Source organism: Sminthopsis crassicaudata, chromosome 1 (genome assembly GCF_048593235.1).
Source record: "Sminthopsis crassicaudata isolate SCR6 chromosome 1, ASM4859323v1, whole genome shotgun sequence".
NCBI classification, from domain to species: Eukaryota; Metazoa; Chordata; class Mammalia; order Dasyuromorphia; family Dasyuridae; genus Sminthopsis; species Sminthopsis crassicaudata.
In genome coordinates this window covers 632,710,295-632,725,679 of record NC_133617.1, presented here as the reverse complement: position 1 = coordinate 632,725,679, position 15,385 = coordinate 632,710,295, and the positions used below count along the sequence as shown (strand labels likewise).

Genomic DNA, 15,385 nt, shown 5'->3' with positions numbered 1-15,385 from the left:
GTGGCACTCTGGAAGTCTGTTTGACACTTTTTTGATGAGTTAAACAAAATTTGAAATCTTTGGTATTTATACTCTTTAAATTTACCCTCATATCTCTTCCTTTCCCTCCTCCCATAGAACCATTTATTAATAATTGCTTTTAAAAAAAAGAAAAAAATTATCAAATCTGATCATTATTTAGGAAAAAAAATCTAATATGTAACTCACATGACCCTTCCCAGCTCTGCAAAGGAATTGGGCTAGGAGAGGAGTCTTCTTTGGGGCCAATTTCCTGTTTTATACTCTTACAACATGAAGTTTGATTGTTTTATGGTGCTTGAGTGTTTTCTTTTCTTTCTTTTTTTTTGCCATTTAAATTATTGTAGTCATTTGTTTCTTCTGTTTAGTCTACTTGATTTTATATCAGTTCACATAAGTTTTTCTATGTTTCTCTGTATTCGTTGTGCTTATCATTTCTTATAGCACAATAATATACCATTACATATCACAATTTATTTAGCAATTATCCTGTTAACAGTCATCTCCTTTGTTCCAGTTCTTTGCTACCACAAAAAAGTGCCACTATAAATTCTTTGGCATATATAGGACCTATCTTTTTTGTCAATGACCTCTTTGAATAATATATCTATCAGTAGAATATCTGAATCAAAGAGTAATTGTTAGTGATTTAATTCATTTTTTCATATGACAGTTAAAATAAAACAATACATGTTTGTTTGCAGTTGGTGATCTTGAGAGGTTCTGACATAATTATTAAAAAAGTTAATTTAAGACTAGCAAAGTGAATAGAATTTGTAGTAATTATATAATAAAAGTTTTCTTCCTTTCATATATGTGTATTATATATTAAATTCTATCATGTGTATAAATTATAGATGTAAATTATGTATACTCACAGATATGTTTGTATATCTATATATGTATATATAGATATACATACATATATATATATATATATATATGTTTGTGTGACCATGAATACACATATATGCATATGATATAACCCATGATTACTTTTTTGGACAAATACACTGCTAAAAGCTAAAGATTAGAATGTAATTTAGAGGCAGAAAATTCTTTAAAAAGTAGATTGAGAAATTATTAAATTAACAAAATTAAAAGATTTTTAAGTCACTAATTTCACAAAGCAAACCTAATCGTACTGACAATGTATTTTTTTTTTTTTTTTTGGAGGCTGGGGTTAAGTGACTTACCCAGGGTCACACAGCGAGGAAGTGTTAAGTGTCTGAGACCAGATTTGAACTCTGGTACTCCTGAATTCAAGGCTGCTGCTCTATCCACTGCACCACCTAGCTGCCCCGACAATGTATTCTTAAAAGAGATAATAGCAAGCTTCCTTTGGGAAATGGTTAAATGGTCTGGACCCAAGATTAAATGACTAAATATTTTCACATAAAACTGGAAAGTATAAAGTTTGTAATCTACTCAGCCTAGAAAAATCCTATTATATCAAAGTAGTAGGAATAGTTATTAGAAATAAAATCACTAGATATGTTTTTATGACTTCATATGCATATTAAGTATAATATTTTTTGCCTTTTCGATGAAAGGGGAAGGGATGGAAGGAGAAAGAGAATTTATAACTAAAAATTAAAATTAAAAAAAAATGGGACCAGTATCAATGAGCAAACAATTTAAGCATTTCTAAAACTATTCCCAAGTTCTAGAATTAATGTTTTGTTATGGAATTCCCTTCATAAAAATGTTTCAAAAATTCTAAGTTTTAGGTTTAATTATTTTTGTTTTTGTTTTTGTTTTGTTTTTTAACCAGACAAGCAAATAATGTCTGCCCTTTTTTTTCTTGAATTTTTTTCTGATAGCTATTTCCAGTGACCAATCATTTTACAATTGTACTTTGTTAATTGATTCAAGAGCTTTAGTGTTACCAAGTATATAGACCCCTTATTGTGATTAGCAGAAGAGCACCAGCAGGTATTTGTTCTCACTACTAAGGAACCATCCAAAGACAACATCGATAAGCTTAATTGAAGCCAATTAGCCCATTGTTGGGGTGGGGAGGAATCTTGGACACTAAAAAAAAAAAAAAGAAAATTTATTTACATTAGTCTGAGTCTATCATAAAATCAAGGATGAACCATATGACTTATAAATCACAAAATTTATGTAAACATTTTATAGTAAGTAGGATATTATTGTTGGAGCCTTAAAGTAATATAAACAGAATAAAGCATGTTTCTCTGAATATATTTAGATGCATTTTTATGGAGATAACTTATTGCCTAAAATACAAATAACCTGTGAAAAAGTTTGAACAATTTTAGTGCCTGTCCCAACACTTAACATGTGAGAATATTTAAATAGTTTAAACCCCCCTACAAGTCTATTTTATGTGATTGTGCAAGTAGAGTTTATCAAAAGTATCAATTCATTTCTTGAGATAAAAGAATCAAAATACATATAGCATATAATTTATTGAGTAAAAATGGCATAAGATTTAGAACCTGAGATTAAAAAATTAAGTTTATGAAGACATTGTGATATATATATATATATATATATATATGTGTGTGTGTGTGTGTGTGTGTGTGTGTGTGTGTGTGTGTGTGTGTACAAAATACAAAATACTAATGCTTCAGTAGTTAATAGTGGGAAAGTAGTAGAGGAAGTAATTTGAGAAAAAGGTAATTTTTGAGGGCTATACTGGTATCTACTGGTATCCCTATACTATTCAAGTGTACCACAGAGCCTCTTGAAAGAATCACAATAGAGTGACTTAGTGAGTAGGAAAATAAAGAGCAAGTGTGGATCTGAGAATGTGCAGAAGCAACTTGACTGTCAATTTCTGGGTGTCCTTTGGTTGTAGAACCTTTTCCATTGAGAGTTTAAAATGTTGCAAATATGAGCTCTGCTTAGCTTCAGAGACAGAACACAACATATACATAATTGGAGATCTCAGCAATAATACATGCTACAAATTTGAACTGAACATGACATCTTGGTCCTCCTTGACTGAAGTCTCACATCCCTGTCATAGGAAAAGACCTCCCACTTGTGAGCATGCTAATTATTTAGAAGTCAGAAGCTAGATATCAGTTATCAGAATTCAATTAAATTCATTTAAAGAAGCATTTATGTGAAAGGCACTATGTTCAGTACTGAGAATACAATTACAAAAATGAATCCTGCATTTTATTAAGAGAAAACAACATGTACATAGAAAATTAAATATAACTTAGATACAAAGTAATCTCAAGCAACTGGATAGTTTTGGTTTCTTTGCTGGAGGAAACATGAGAAAATTCTTTTTAAGGGGTACAGCTAAGGAAGGAGTGTATTCAGGCATGGAGGACAGCTTCTACAAAAGTCATGGAAATGGAAAAATAGGATGTTATTTTTTCAGTATGGCTTGCAGTGTAGAAGACATGAGAGAGAATAATGTTCAGTAAGTTTGGAAAGGTTTGCTGTCTGAAGCCTGATTGTGAAGGCTTTAAAAGTCCAAGCAGAAGAGCTTATCCTAAGGCAAGAAGGAAACATTGAAATATCTTGAACAGTGTAGTAACATGATCACACCTGCGTGTTAGGAAATATCAATTTGGGAATTATATGAAGAATTCATTGGAGATGTTGAGTTAAGACAAGCAGACAAATTGGAAGACAATTGCAATAACATAAGCTAAATAAAGATGATGGTCTGAATTAAAGTGGTGGTCATATGGGTAGAGAGAAGGGGATGGAAACAAGATTTATTGTGATGCTATAATTGACAAAATTTGGCAACGCCTTTAATATGAGAAACAAAGACTGGGGAGGCACGAAAAAAGACTGAATAAGTAAAATATATATTCTAATTCCTTCAGCAGAAATGAAGAAGTTTAGAAAAGGAATGAGGTTTGGGGGAAAGATAAAATCAGTTCTATTTCAAACATTTCATTTGAGAATTCTATGAATCATCTTAAAATTTGACAAAGAGAATGGGTCTATAAATCATTTACATATATGTGATTAGCTGAACCTATAGGAGCAGATATGAGATAATTTATAGAGAGAGAAGAGAAGAGAACACTTTTTAGAGTCACTTGGTACAAGGAGGCATAGAGAGAAGAACAATAATGATAATCCTACAAGAGACTTGAAAGGGAACAATCAGGCAAAACCCAAGAGAAAAGAAGGGGTACATTAAGGAGCTCACAATTGTCAAAGATTGCAGAGAAATCAAGAAGGATGAAATACTAACTTTTCTTAATAGTTTGTGATTCAGAAAGTCCCGAATAAAGAAATTATATTTAGTAATGAAGAAATCATTGAAAACAGCACTTTCAGTTCAGAAGCAAGATTATAAGCATTTAGAAAATAGAGGCTATGAGTGTAGACAGCAGCCTTTTCTAGGACTTTGACTATAAAAGGGAACAGAAGTAATTTAAGACAATAGCTTAAATGGATAATCAGACCAAATAAAGAAGGGTTTAAGTAGTTGTTGTTATTAAGATTGGAGAAGATCTAAACATGTTTGTAAGCAGGAGGATAAGATTCAATGGATAGGGAGAGAGAAGATAATCAAAGCAGTGAGCTATTGGCTTAGACAGTAGGAGATAAGAATCAAAAGCCTAAATAGGATTGATGTTTGTGAGGAGAATGACTGACTTTCTTCAAGATTGGAGAAAAGGAGGAGAGAATGCTTTAGGGATAATGTTGGGGTCACAGAGTATAAAATCAAGGGAAAGAAGAGATGGTGTAGTAGGTAGTTCAAGAAGAGAAGAAAAACCATATTAACCCATGGGAACTGGGTCCTGAACAAAAGGATTGGTGTCAAGTAGTAAGAATCCAGTTGAAAACAGCAACATAAGATTAATTTGTAGTGACTAATCCTGAAAGTATGATTGTGTGACTTCTTCCAAGTCTTCCAAAGCCTACCAAAGAAAATTAGTGGTAAGAAAGTCCCACGTAATAAATGTAAGGGATATATAAATATAAGGTTTTTCCAGGGTTTAACACAGAGCTTAGCATATAGTAAGTACATAACAATTTTTTTCATTCATTTATTCATTCTTGTGCAACTAAGATCAGCAAGGTAACGAAAGTTGCTTTTTTTGTTATACATCTTTATTTTTTCAAATTAATACAGAATTTGTTTTCAAACATGTGATATATATGTTTACACAGAAATCATATTATCAATGTTATGAGGGTGGGATAGATCTGTGATTTCATCAATGTGAAAATTCATTATCAAATCTCTTGTCTATTAGTGCAGGTTCATATCTCATGTGTAATTTTTTGAGAGTGGAGCAAATCATTTAATATTCCTGTGGCTCTGTCAAATGAAGGGTTTGATCTAGATAGTTGCTGTGTTCTCTTTAAGCTCTAGAGCTATGATCCTGGGAAACACTTCTCCCAGGATGATGATGTCCTGTATTGGAATCAGGAATATGACTTGGAGTCATTATTAATCAGAGAAATGCAAATTAAGGCAATTCTGAGATACCATTACACATCTGTCAGATTGGCTAGAATGACAGGGAAAGATAATACAGAATGTTGGCGGGGATGTGGGAAAACAGGGACACTGATATATTGTTGGTGGAACTGTGAATACATCCAGCCATTCTGGAGAATGATTTGGAACTATGCTCAAAAATTGTGCAAACTGTGCCTACCCTTTGATCCAACAGTATTACTATTGGGTTTATATCCCAAAGAGATCTTAAAGAAGGGAAAGGGACCTGTATGTGCAAGAATGTTTGTGGCAGCCCTCTTTGTAGTGGCCAGAAACCGGAAACTGAGTGGATGCCCATCAATTGGAGATTGGCTGAATAAATTGTGGTATATGAATATTATGGAATATTATTGTTCTGTAACAAATGACCAACAGGATGGTTTCAGAAAGGCCTGGAGAGACTTACATGAACTGATGCTGAGTGAAATGAGCAGAACCAGGAGATCATTATACATTTCAACAGCAATATTATATTATATGATGATCAATTCTGATGGATGTGGCCATTTTCAACAATGAGATGAATCAAATCATTTCCAATAGAGCAGTAGTGAACTGAACCAGCTACACCCAGTGAAAGAACTCTGGGAGATGACTATGAACCACTACATAGAATTCCCAATACTCCTATTTTTGTCCTCCTGCATTTTTTATTTCCTTCACAGGCTAATTGTACACTGTTTCAAAGTCTGATTATTTTTGTACAGCAAAATAACTGTTTGGACATGTATACATATATATTGTATTTAATTTATACTTTAACATATGTAACATGTATTGGTCAACCTGCCATCAGGGGGAGGGGTGGGAAGAAGGAGGGTAAAAATTGGAACAAAAGGCTTGGCAATTGTCAATGCTGTAAAATTACTCATGAATATATCTTGTAAATAAAAAGCTATATAAAAAAAAGGAATATGACTTGGAGACAGATATGCATGTATATGTTCCATGCTACTATACCTATGGAAGCCATTCTAACTCTTCTCCCATCACAGTGACATGGAATTAGATCAAGAAAGAAAGATTTGATTCTGGCCCAAACTAGAACTGAATCTATCTCTAGAACAGGTGCCAAATCTTCATGCAGTCTCAGAACCATCCCTAGCTTCCTAAAGACCTTCTAAGAAGGAAGGGTCCTAGACAATAGCAAGTCTTCCTAGGAACATTCAAAGCTGTTATTTTAAGGGCTGAGCCTGAGTTGTATTACTCTCCAGGGATGGATAATAGTCAGGTGATATGGCACCTGAGCAGCTAACTTTAGTATGCAGGTAAGGAAGGTTTATACTGAAAGCCTTAGTATTCACTCTGCTTCTAAAGCAGTCCCTGATGTAATGATTACATTTTCCATTGAAGTCAGAAGAACTAAAAATAACTAAATGCTCCAATCTATAACACTGTTTCTTGGAACACCATTGATTCCCTATTGTTGTTTTATAATCTCCATAGGGGTATATGCTTCCTATAGCATTATAGCATAGGCTTTGATATTATTTATTCAGAGTAAAATTTCCCTTTTGCAAAAATATAGCTCATTTTGAATATCCAAGAAACTTAAAATATTCAAAAAACTACTTAATTTAGTATGTTTTAAAATTTTTTGAAAGGATTTCAACATTAAGATCAACTTTAGATGTCATCCTCTTTTGATAAAATAAATGCACAATTCATATTGAAGACCATACTATAAATAATCACAATTTTGTTTCCTTACAGTCTGTCAGTCTTTGGTTTTTCCATAGATAAGACCATTTGCTTCTTGGGATATCAAAATGGGAGGGGAGAGGTAATTTGCTATCTCAACAAGGAGCCCAAATTTCCTGGGCTCCATGAAGCAGGAATAAATGTGAAAAGGAAAATAAAGGAAAGGGGGTGTTCAAAAAAGAGATTTCAGGATAGGGACAAAAGCAAATTATAACCAGATTGCATACATTTATATAATTATCCACATCATTGAGTCAAGAAAAGTTAGGGATAGAGACAATTAAACTTATTTTATTGATAACAGAAATTCCCTCTACCAATATAGTTTAGAATCTTCTCAACAACTTATAGCTTGGTGTCATAGTGGATAAAATAACATACTTGCCACCAAGAAAGTCTCAGTTCTGATCCTATCTCATATGCTTAACTACCCATGGGACCTGGGCAAGACACTTAAATATCTCTCTTTCTGTTTTGTCATATACAAAATTGAGGTGATAGTCACAGCTACCTTCCAGGAAGATTACGGAGATAAAAGGAAATAATATATATATAAAGTGCTACATTAACGGAAGCTATTAGCATTGCTTATAGTTTTAAAGGGTTGCTTAAAGCACAACTAAATCAATCAAGAATTACACTGCCATTTAATGGCAGAAAAAGGATTTGATCCCTCATTTTCTTCTCTAAGGCCATTTTCCTACCCACTGCATTATACAACCAGTTTTCAGTGAAAGAGATAAAATAAGTAAAATCCAACAATAAGGCAAAGAATTTATTTTAGTCAATATTTTCATCCTTCCTTTTACTCAAAACCTGTATTAAATGCACTCTTAAAAAACAAAATTCATAGATTTGAATCTTACATTTTCCCTCCTGCCCAACTACATGCTAGTAGAGATTGTCTGTGAACAGAATGGTTACAAAATAGGCAGATAAAGGGACTAATTAGAGAAAGGGACTAAAGATTGGATTTAACAATATTGTTATTTACAAAGGATTTCTTCCATTTAGAGAGAGAAGGAACATTTGAGTTCCTATAGTTTAGTGTCCCCATTTAAAAGATGAGGAAGTTAAAGCCCAGAGAAATAAAGTGGTCACACACATAAAAGAGGGAGAAAGTTGATTTCTAAAGATTCAATTAACTCCAATTTCAGAGTTCTTTGTCATACTTTAAATTTTCCTCCTGAGATTCTATTTGCTTTATTGGATAGTGAAACTCACTTAATTCACCATTTTCTAATGAGTTGTTCAGTTTTTAACTCTAGTTTTGTCATCACAATCTCATCCAAACTGTTTATCCCTTTACTGGGTTGTCCTATAAAAACCTTATGCATTTGCATCTGGGATGTTCAGATCACACCACTTTGTGAGCATAGTTTTTTCATCTGTGATTACAATAAGTTGTATAATTCTTTAGGATAGTTTGTAGGATCACAGATTTAGACTTAAATCCCCTCATTTTGCAAAAGAAGAAACTGAGGCCTACAAGAGGTTTAAATGACTTGCCCATGGTCACATAGTTACTAAGTAAGTTACTAAGTAAGTGACTTAGACTGAGATGGATGATGAGATCTGTTCAAGGATGGTTTTGTTCTTCCTACATACAATGTTCATTACTGTAAAAACTTTGAGATGAATTTCTTCCTAAAATTCTTCAGTGTGAAGAAGCAAATTTGGCAATTCTGATGATAAGTTTATGCCACTTTCTGCCTTCCATTATGATGTTTTAGTATTCATGCATAGCCATATTGTCTGTTTTCAATGGTGCTTTCAAAGTAGAGTTACAACTGTCCAAATTCCATGTAACAGCTATGACGAGCTCCGTATTGAAAAGATTCCTAATAACCTTCCAAGTTTTATGTTTCAGTGACAGGTTTCATGCATACACTAAGTTATTAAAGCATTAGAGTTTCTTTGATTTCTTAATCATTAACAATTTTAGCTGGTGGTTACCCATGGAGTTGCAAGCTGTTAAAATTATCATTTCTTTCTTACTAATTTTAAAACCAAGAGCTGTTTCTTCATTAGCAACAGCACAGGTCTTTTTTTTTTTTCTTCTGGCAGCACAGATTTTCAGATATGGTCCAGGTTTATTCCTTTTTTTTTTTTTTTCTTAAAATGCCAACCAATAGCTTTGAATGTTTCAAACATAATTTATGAAGGTGATGATTTGTCTTAACCCCCTTCCCCAAATCGAGAAGACTTTCTTTAAATAGTGAGCTTCCCTAGTGTTTGCAGTCAAGTGAATATTTACAGATGATGAATTATTTGACAGAGTAGTTGAAGGCAGAACAATTTGAAGTTATGTCTTAATGGCAAGAGTCATTGCTAGTAGAAAATCAGTCAGAATGAAAATAAAGCATCCTCAGCTTATCATGTAAGTCAATGGGAAAGCATAATTCAGTTTCACAGAGATTCGATCTATATTCACTCTTTAAAGAATATGTATGACATAGACACGATAAATATTTATTTGATTTTTGTATAAGTTTTTAGCAGCAGTTAGAAAAGAGAGAGTTTAATGAAAAATTCAAAATTAGTATTGAAACTCAAAAAAAGTTGAATTTTTGAATTTTCTTCTTAGTTGTTGATTTGTTGTTGATTTTTTCTTTTTCTACAAGAGTAAGTTTGAAAAAACCCTCAAAGTTCTATGTTCTATTATTTTATATCTAATAAAACTGTTATCATTACAAATGTTTATCTCCTTATGAATAGTTCCTATTGTTGCTGTTATCAAAGAGATATGTGTTTTTTATTGGAAAAGCACCCAATTTGGAGTTAAGACATCTGGGTTTAAGCTCAGCCCCTTAATTTAGCAAGCTGGATAATCTTGATCAACTTAATTAATATTTCTTCTTAATTATAGCTCACATTTATGTAATGCTTTACAAGTTAGGAAGAAGTTTGATTACAACAACCTTGTGAAGTTATTGGGGGGAATGTTCTAAGTTATGCTTAGAGCAGAACTAGAATACTTATCAAGGGACAAGGGTCTTCTGACCCCATGTCCAGAGTTCTTTATATCATACATGCTGTTTGTCTATAAAATAAGGAAAAGGTAGATATCTCTTAAAGTTGTTGTGAGGCTTAAAGGAAACAACTTAGCTTTGGATGCAGTAGATCTTGTATATAAATATGTGCTTCTAATATCATCATTATCTGATTGATATAGCTAGTATTAATATAACTCAAAGAAAATTATTTCACTATCTTAAGAATTTAAGATTTTTCTTGCCATTGACAGGATCATTATCATAGGCATTCTGACTAAGATGAAGAGCTTGTTTGCCTTCTATAAACACAATCTAACAAGAAGCTTCCATGAAGTCTTTCTTGTCTAATCTTAAATTTCATAACAGTTTTGAAGTTTTGCGGTCATTTTGCACCCATGATATACTTGCTGGACTGCAATAGACAATAAAGAAGTGCATTCAAAAACACAGCTGGTCTCCATTTTATAATTTCCCCATAATCTCATAATAAAGCTTTATATAATTGAAATCTGTAGGAAGTTGTTTCAGCTTTCTCTTCTCTAGGCTAAATAATGCAAATTCCTTTCACCTCTATTGTTTAAACTCCATGAATTCCAAAGTGCATTAATTTAAATTGGTTAAACAAGTTCAGTCTATTTTATTAGCTAAGTAAAAATTCATAGCTGAAAATAATGAAGCTAAAACCAAATTAAGTAGAATGAATTGAGGAGGATGGGAAGCCTTCTAAAATAAATTAAGGTTAGAATTAATTGCTAAGGATCCTCCATCTTTTCATTTACTAAGGATCAAAGTTTCTCTGCCCCCTTCAGGCTGGATCTTTACAGGATAGACCAACATGTTTTACCATAAGTGGTACTTCAATTCAACAAGTGTTCATTTAAGTGCTTGCTACATTTTAACCTCTGTTCAATAGGCATTAGTTTCATTAGGCTAGAGTGCTAAATTTCCTTATCACCCCAAGGTAAAAACATATGACCTGTCTGTAAACTCATACTTGAAACCTTTCTCGTTTTTGCAGCTAGGAGATAGCCTTGGAAAACCCAAGGTCTCTTCTGTAACACAATGAGCAAGTTTTTTTAATCTAAAGAAAATACTTGCCACTCTTTGTTTTAATTATTTGTTCTTGGATTTCCCAATTTCAGTTAATTTCTGAGGGAAAAGTAGAATTGAAAACATGTTTAAATGCTATTTTCTAAAGTCTGTTTTATCTTAGAGAAATCCCTCTCAACATGAATAATAAAAGCAGAATCAAGTCACATGCCTTAGTTATTTTTGTGTAGTGTGGTGCTTTGAAGACTCAAAGAATAATTTCTTTGTCATTATTGTTCTTTCATTCCATATTTTAAGGTACAAGCCTATGCAGAAAGTGGATGGGGTTGCAGATGGTTTCACGGGAAGTGGTCAACAGACAGGCACATCTGTTGAGCAAACTGTAATTGCCCAAAGTCAGCATCATCAACAGTTTTTAGGTATGTTAAGATATAATGTGTATTAGCTGTTAGTAGGATCATGAAACCTACAAAATAGCAGCAGGTTATTTTTCAAATATCATGGTTCATTATAGACTAATTCTACTCTAATGTTCTTTCTGCTGAAGTTACATATCCAGTACAACATGATGATTTGGCTCATTCTTAGCCAAATATATATATATATATTTAAATCTGGATTAATGTCAGACTTTTAAATTCATATGTACTAAGTAAATATGTATGACATAGCTGCTAAAATGGAAAACACTATGCTATTTCTGAAAGTTCTAGTGAAGCTTTAGGGTTAAAAAAAAATCACCCACAATAGTTTGTCTCTCTTTTACAACCAAGACAGTCTTGTTATAATAGTTCTGGTCACAGCTTATCTTGTCTATTGTTCCTCCTGCTAGCTTTTGATTGTATATAAAGATGAAAATATGAAAAGTCTTAGATTTTGAGACCCTAACTTTACAAAAACAAAGACTTTGTGTTCTTGATTTTTTTTTCATTAAACTGTAATTGGAACCATTCACAATGTTTTTTTTTTTTTAATTCTGTTGTCATGGTAATAGATGCATCTAGAGCACTTCCAGAATTTGGAGAAGTTGAAATATCTTCTCTACCAGATGGTACTACCTTTGAGGATATCAAATCATTGCAGAGTCTTTATCGAGAGCACTGTGAGGTAAGTAAGACTTTTCAAACAAATTAAGTCTTGCTAAAAACAGATGATATATCACTTGCATAGGGGAGGAACTGATTCTCATACTGTTTTGAGCAAAGTCTATTCAACAAATACTTATCAAGGGCTTACTATGTGCAAGGAACTGGCAAGTTTTAAAAAAAAAAGACCTCGTGCCTCAGAGCTTGACAATCAAATTGAATAGAACACATGCACACAAATAATGATACAGGAATGGAATTCATAAGAGAAGTGATACAGATAAATAAAGTATTATTAGGAATCTGATACTAGAGACAGGATTTCATTCAAGGAGAAGAGAAGTTAGGGAAAGTCATAAGAGATATGGGGACCATGTTGGAAGTTGAAGGTGGGGAACAAATTCAACAGACAAAGAGAAAGGGAGAACATCTAGACAGGCAAGGAGGCAAAGTAGCCAGAGGCACAGATGTGAGAAAAGGCAGCATAAGAATGAAGATGGAGAGTAAATCAATTTGTTGGCAATATAGGGTTCATGAAAGGGATATGGTAGAATATAGGTTAAGTTGCAGGCAGATGGCAGATTATGGGAAAAAAAGAGATTTTTTCCTGGCTAACTATTAAGGTAAATGTAAGGTTCATGAAAGGGAAATGGTAAAACATAGGGTAAGTTGCAGGCAGATTATGGAGAAACAAAGAGAGATTTCCTACCTAACTATTGGGGTTAGGAGTATAAAAAGAACAGGTTAAATTAACTGGAAAGCTTGCACTATCTACATTCCTCAGTCTATGAAGTGCTACAATTATTCCCTCCAAAAATCGTTGAGGGTTCTATTCCTCTCTTCAGGTTTCTCCTTGTGTCATTCATACACACACACACACACACACACACACACACACACACACACACAAATACTGCACAAAGAAATATCAACATGGCACAAAGAAAAGCTTGCATGAAAGTGTGCATATACTTTAAGGTTTATTCATAGGATCCTAAGATTTATGGCTGGAAGGTAATCATAGTATATCAATTTTATATCAATTTTAAAAGGGACTCAAGGATCATGTAATCCAACCTTTACCTGAATAGGAATCTCCTCTAAAACATCTCTGGCACTTTATCTTTCAGAATTTATAAGGATCTTATACTTCAACAGTCCTTCATCAGTAAGAATCAAAAGGTTTTTGGCTCCCTTCAGACTGACTCATTATGGGATAGACTAATGCCTTTATCATAAGTGATGCTTTAACTCTATTTAAGTCAGTAAGTGCTTGATCTCTCCTTGGTAAAACCTCCAGTGATAGGGAACTCACCACATGTTAAGACAGTCTGTTCTCCTACTGAATGGTTTTAATTGTGTTATATTAAGGGACAAATTTTCCTATTGGATTGATATGACCAGGAAAGAGTCCTTTTTAGTCTAACTCACTCATTTTATGAGTAAAATAGGGCCCAAGAAAATCAAGTGATTTTGCCTCAGATCACAGAAGTATTCAGTGGCAGAACTTGTATTTAAAAACAGATCCCATTACTCCATATCAGTGTCTTCCCTTCACCACCTCCACACATCCCATTCTGTAAGAATACTGAATTCTAGAGGCTCAGATTCAGATAAGAGTTCAAGATAAGAGTGAAGATTTTAAGCCATCTGACTCAAAGGTCAGAGCTCTGTACCACAAAAAGTACTGCATCCTCAAAGCAGGCACTGATCTGTGTAGAAGAAATTCCCTAAGGCAATGAAATCACAAGTCTACCTCTCCATCAATGTACTGTATTCCCATGATCTGGAAACTAGTTGAGGAAGAAGACATATAGGGATCCCTGACATGAGAGACCTCAAAGGAAGCCCTTGGTCTTTCCCCTCTAATCAATAAGAGAAGAGTAAGGGCAGATCCACTGTAGAGCTTGGCAAATCCTTGATCCAGCTAACTCTTAGTTGATAGGGGAAAATTAGCTAATAATCAAAATTATCTCAAACAGGGTTATACTACCTCAACACATAGTGGGTACTTTTCTTACTGAGTTCTTCCAACTGTATTGTATGACCAGCTGGACTAGATGAGGTTTGAGGTGGTTTCCAACTCCATGGTTCTATGATTAAAATTTTTATCTTCTGGTCCTAAATCCAGGAGTCTTAAAAGATCACTTGGAAGTTTTCTACTGCAAGATCAATTGTGTAAGCTCATTATCTTGGGTGTGATCAATCCTGGATAGGTTCAATATACTTGTTTCTAGACTGATAGCTAATTTCAGAGTGGGACATTTTCTTTTGCCTTAAGATTTTCTTTTCTTTTTTTTTTTTTTTACAACAATATCCCTTGTATTCATTTTTCCAAATTTTCCCCTCCCTCCCTCTACTCCCTCCTCTAGATGATAGGCAATCCCATATATATTAAATGTGTTCCTGATATAAGATTTTCTTAAGTGTTTCCCTCTTTAAAAAATTATATTTGAAAGTTAGATATTTTTACTTCAGGGTTGTTTGTGGACTTGCTTTTAGTAGAATCTAATCCCTTGCTATTATAGATTTCTAACTCCCAATTGCTCACAATGCAATATGCAGTGAGATTTCTCAATTCATCACATTAATGGTTTGTTTGTTGGTTGGTGTTTTTTTTTTGTTTTTTTTTTTCCACCCCAGAAGTAAGAAATGTTTGAATGAACCTGAATGCTTCTCAGAGGTGTTAAGTTATTAGCAACCAAAAGCAAGGTTCTCGCATTATTAGTTTAACACATGACAAAAATTCTCCATATGATCCTAATGGATTGTCTCAATCTTTCCTCCAGTGACCATTTTAACTATAAATTTCATTGACTGTTTATCTCCCTGTTGATCTTTATGTGTTTCCAAGTGATATTATTGTTATATTTCAACTCCCCAATAGGAATTAATTTAAGAGAATAGTGTTAACATATCCTCCTTCATCTATAATAATCATAGGATTTAGAATTGGAAGGACAATGGAGATCTTTTAATTTATTTTGCAGATGAAGATACTTAGACCTAAAAATTCAAAGTGACTTGTTCAAGGATAAGGGAGTAAGTAACATATCTGAGATTTGAATAATGACCTT

The 15,385-nt window shown here is 33.3% G+C and overlaps 1 protein-coding gene across 8 annotated transcripts in view; it reads left to right on the top strand.

The window, feature by feature from the left end:
- RFX3 (regulatory factor X3) overlaps nucleotides 1–15,385 on the top strand; it is a 316,948-nt gene that overhangs the window by 230,846 nt on the left and 70,717 nt on the right. For all 8 annotated transcript variants that reach the window (XR_012484828.1, XM_074282832.1, XM_074282831.1 and 5 more), the window contains 2 exons: nucleotides 11,521–11,642; nucleotides 12,218–12,330. Coding sequence is in view for 7 of the 8 variants with exons in the window: in XM_074282832.1 (XP_074138933.1) it covers nucleotides 11,521–11,642; nucleotides 12,218–12,330 (235 nt within the window). In the remaining variant the exon portion in view is untranslated. The remainder of the gene's footprint in view (nucleotides 1–11,520; nucleotides 11,643–12,217; nucleotides 12,331–15,385) is intronic.